A 4,777-nucleotide genomic window follows, 5' to 3' on the forward strand; every position below is an offset into this window, starting at 1 on the left:
AGGTGGCAGGGACCCGAGTACGCACTTATCTTCCTATAAGATGCCCACTTATATGCCTTTCAGATCAAGGATCCAACTGTCTGTCAACTCCACAGTCTCCCACCTCAGTCAACGCTTCTCCCGCTCACCCACTTGCATGGGTCAAAATACTGTCCCTCTGCTAGCCCATCAGCAGTCTGAGCATGGCCCACTAGGTCCTCCCCTGAATCTCATCCCATTTCCAAGGCTGGCTTCCTGGCTGACCTCTGAGTCCTTCCCCCTGCCAGGCCGGCTCTCCTCACTATAGTCAGATAGGAACTTGGGAGGGATCTGTCACACCCCTGCTTTAAACCTTCCACCAGCTTCCTCTACAAACTCCTTATAGGGGCCTAGAAGCCCTAAAAGACCTCGCCAGCTTCACCATCAACTTTCTTCACGTGTTTTTACCACACACCCAGCTCCACCTGCCCCAGGGCCTTCCTGGGAGCCTTCCCATTCTCATGATCCCATGCCCCCTGCAGCAAGGCATGAAGGACCCTCAACTGTCACCACTTTCAGGTCTGCCCTGACCACCTACCACCGTCACCACAGCGGACTAGACTGTTCCTTCGCACTTCACAGGCTCTGCTCAAATCCCGACTTTGTAGGCATTCTGGTGATAACAGAGATGTAGCTTGCATGAAACAGAATTCTAAATCACTCCGCAAAGCCTGTGGGTATTTATGACCTGTCTCCCCACGATCTGCATCTCCTTGTTTCCTCAGCCCTGACACTCACAGCAGGATGGAGTTTGAGATCATTTGGCCCACCCTCCCAGGCCCTTGCTGACACCATTCCCACCACCTGGAACTCTATTCCCATTCCTACTTAATTCCTACCCACCCGCAGGTCCAGGGAAGCCTTGCTTCAAATCTAGAGTACCGTCCCATGATATACTAACTCAGTGACCAGGTATTTCTCAACTCTTATGGGAAAAAAGTACATAATTGTCATTTGTGGCATCCTGCCCTGTCCACGACTGCATCCCCAGCACCTGACACAAGGCCAGCCTGTAACAGGTACTTCCCGGTGGGGTGATGGAGGATCTAAGCAGCAGCCCCTTCCCTCTTTCCTTCCAAACTCACCAGGGCCCTCGATGGTGACCTGGAGGTCGGTGAGGTCCTCCTCGTTGGGAAAGACCTTGATGCCATCGGGTGGGTCTGCGGTCAGTGTCGTCACCTCCTTGTACACCAGGCGGATGATGTGCGGGGGCAGGTTCTCCACGTTGGAGTTCTGGGCACGGATGGGAGAGCAGGGTGAGCGGGTGTTAAGAGCTGGGCTTCCCTCAGGGCCTAAAGATGCAGAGACTGCCCAAGTCTTGACTCAGTGGCCCCCGGCTGTCAATCACCCTTGAACTCCCAGACCCTCACCCAGAATGCTTCAGGCCACCAGCCCAGGCAGAGTTTCCAACAGCAATGGGGGCGGGTTCCCGCGGGGGGGCTTGCACATAACTCCACCCACCCCAGAAACCCCCAAAGCCCGCTCCTAACCCTGCTTGGGCCCCAGTGGTTCCATGTAGGCCAGAGATCTACTCTCTCCTCCTTATCCACTAATTTTTGGTTAGAGCATCCTTGAAACCCCGGCTCAGGTCTGGAGATGGCGGCGGGGCGTCCTTGCTCCTGGTAACACCCATGGGCGGGCCGCAAAGCGCCCGGAGCCCTCGCTGCCAGGGAGACTGGGGGCCGCCCGAGCTCCTGCTCTGCCTGCAGGAAGGCCCTCGGGCCCATCCCGGGTCAGGGACCCCCAGGCTGGCCCTCAAAACCCTCAAGGCCGCCCATCGTGAGGCCCCTGAGACTCCACCTCCTCCCTCAGGGACACCCCCGACCACCCTCTTGGGCCTCACCGTCCGCGCTTACCATGGCTGCGGCAGGCCGGGGGCGGGTCCCCCCGGCCCCCTTCCTGCGCTGTCTCTTATACACATCTAGATGTGTATAAGAGACAGGTAGAGAGGAAGGGGACGGGGAAGGCGACGCGGCCGCTGATTGGGCCGTTTGAATGAGACGCCGCCACGGCCCGGCCTACGCGCGCGCGCGCGCGCCCTGACGCCGAGGAAGTCGCGCACGCGACTAACGGTCTTCCTGGAGGGTGGAGCGTGGCGAGAAGAGGCGGGACTCGGGGTTTTAAACGCGTGATAGAAGGCCCTGGGGCCAATAGGCATACACCTTCGTGACTGGTGGGTCACGAGACTCTCATGGGCCAATGGCTGACAGACCGGTCAGAGGGCGGGCAGGAATGGATAGCGACCAATACAGACCCAGTTTCGTGCAGGTCAAACCGCTCCCAGCCAATGAAATCCGCTGATTTTTTATACATGCAAATGAGGTGTGCGCTGCCGCCCGCGCCCCCTCTTCTGAACCGGGGTGGAGGTGGGCGCTGAAACTCAGGCTACATTTTTCTACGAGGCGCCATTTTGTGCTGGAAATGGTCTTGGGCCCACGTGCTGTATTGCGAGGGCTCAAAGATCAGTCAGAATGACCTTGAAGGCTTGCCCTCCGTGTGTGACCCCGACCCCCGCCAGGCGTCATCGAAGACCCCAGCCTCAGTTTCCTTATGTGACAAATGGGCACTGGGATCCGTTGTGATGCGAGGGAAAGAAGTCAGAGAGTCCCAAGACGTTTATTCAGGGCATGGTTCTGCCTGTGCCTGACCCATGGCCTCCAGCCACATCCACCTTCTCTGGGACTCAGTTTCCCTCTCTAGGAAATGGACACATAGCTGCCTGGAAAGAGGACCGTCTCCAGCCCTCAGTGTCAGTAAAAACGTCACGCGGTTGCCTGAGAACGGTGGCCAGAGCTCCCTGAGCAGGCCTTTTGGAGGTGCTTAGAGAGGAGGAGGTAATGTTGAAGTTGCCTCCCTTTGCTCATCTGTGCAGTGCGGTTGCAGTGCCCTCTCGGTGTCTCTGCCAGTCTGTGCGTCCACAGCTCTTCTTAGTTTCTTGGGCTTTTCAGCCGTGGATAAGAGCATTAACATCTGGGCCTAATTTGGCCACAGGTACCTGAAAAGACCCTCGGCTACCAGCTTCCCCTCATGGGGCCTCCGTTTCTGAAGAAGGAATAAGGAAGGTGTGAAAGAAATCTACATGGCCAAGGCCAGGCGTGGTAGCTCAAGCCCGTAATCCCAGCACTTTGGGAGGCTGAGGCTGGCGGATCACTTGAGGTCAGGAGTTGGAGACCAGCCTCGCCAACATGGTGAAACCCCAACTGTACTAAAACTACAAAAATTAACCAGGTGTGTTGATGCAGCCCTGTAATCCCAGCTACTTGTGAGACTGAAATGGGAGAATCAGTTAAAAGCCGGGAGGTGGAGGTTGCAGTGAGCTGAGATCTTGCCACTGCACCCCAGCCTGGGCAACAGAGCAAGACCCCATCTCAAAAAACAAAACAAACAAAAAACCTTCATGGTCGGGTACAGTGACTCACGCCCGTAATCCCAGCACTTTGGGAGGCCAAGGTAGGTGGATCACTTGAGCCCAGGAGTTTGAGATCAGCCTGGGCAACGTAGTGAGAGACCCCTGCCAATATGTACAAAACAAAAAACAAAACCCAAAAAACCCCAAAACAACAGAAAAAACAGCTACAGCATAAAAAGTCATCATCATAACTAGTTTGTGGAGAAATGGCGGCTACAGGTGATCCCTTCCTGCTCCCTCACCCCTGGTCCAATCTATACCAGTTCCCGTTGATGTCATCTACTGAATCTCATCACTTCTCCCCATCCCCTATGCCACCAATCCTGCTTAGAGTCACTGTCATCCCATTTTGCCAATCAGCATTTTGCTGATCTTCAATTTTAGCCTGCTGGGTGTGGAGGATTCGAGCCCAATTCACAGACAAGGAAACTGAAGGAGCAGGAGGTAAAGTGACTTGCTCGGGGTACCCCAGCTGGGATAAGGCAAAGCTGGTGGCTAAAGTTGTCTTGATCTCAAAAATCTACCCAAAAGACATAACAATAATGATGCTAATACTAATAGTTGTTATTTATTATTTGCTGTGTGCCAGACCCTGTTCTAGTTTCTTTACATGCTTGATGTCATTTAATCCTCGTAACAACCATGACGGGTGGATCTTATTAATTATTATGATCCCCCTCTGGACACCTGCATTTATTCAATACATTTGTTCTTCTTTATCAGCATCTACGCTATAGCTGGCAGGATGCTATGGGATACAGCAGAGAATAAAAGGGACAAAACCTCGACTTTCATGGATCCTACCTCCTGGTGCGGGAGCCAGATAGCAAGTAAGTCTATACCATCATGTCAGCAAGTGATAAAGCCTGAAAAACAACCAGCAAGTGATAAAGATGAACAATCAATGGGAGGGGGAAGTTCGAGGGGGAGGGATGGGGCTGCCATTTTACCTTGACTGGGCAGGGAAAATCTGTCTGAGGAAAGGTCACTGGGGTTGTGGGAGGGTCTATGGGAAAAGTATTTTGAGCAAAGGGAACAGCAGGTGCCAAGGAGATTGTGCTTGGTGCTTTTAGGGAACATTAGGAGGCCAGTGAGGCTGGGTTGGAGTGAGGCAGAGCAAGTAGAGGGATCTGAGGTCAGAGAGGTGAAGGGGTGCTGGTGGGCCTCCTAGGCCATGGTGAAAAGCATGTCTGTTTTTTGAGCAATGGGGAGGCATTGGTGGCTTTGAGCAGAGAATGACTCCATCAGACTTATGAACAGAAACAGGGAGGCCAATGAGGAGGTGATTACATTTGTTCAGGTGAGATGATGGTGGCTCCAAGCAGGATTGGTGGCATTAGGAATGGAGGG

The 4,777-nt window shown here is 54.0% G+C and overlaps 1 protein-coding gene across 1 annotated transcript in view; it reads right to left on the reverse strand.

Annotated features, from left to right (window-relative positions):
- Nucleotides 1-1,922, reverse strand: part of UBE2S (ubiquitin-conjugating enzyme E2S) — a 7,009-nt gene extending 5,087 nt beyond the window's left edge. Inside the window, exons 1-2 of the mRNA XM_011997020.1 lie at nt 1,875-1,922; nt 1,104-1,251 (exon numbers count right to left, since the gene is read on the reverse strand). Of these exons, the coding sequence (XP_011852410.1) occupies nt 1,104-1,251; nt 1,875-1,877 (151 nt within the window). The 5' untranslated portion in view covers nt 1,878-1,922. The remainder of the gene's footprint in view (nt 1-1,103; nt 1,252-1,874) is intronic.
- Between the last annotated feature and the right edge of the window lie 2,855 nt (nt 1,923-4,777).

The sequence above is a fragment of the Mandrillus leucophaeus genome, unplaced genomic scaffold (genome assembly GCF_000951045.1).
Source record: "Mandrillus leucophaeus isolate KB7577 unplaced genomic scaffold, Mleu.le_1.0 Scaffold53, whole genome shotgun sequence".
Classification (NCBI taxonomy): Eukaryota; Metazoa; Chordata; class Mammalia; order Primates; family Cercopithecidae; genus Mandrillus; species Mandrillus leucophaeus.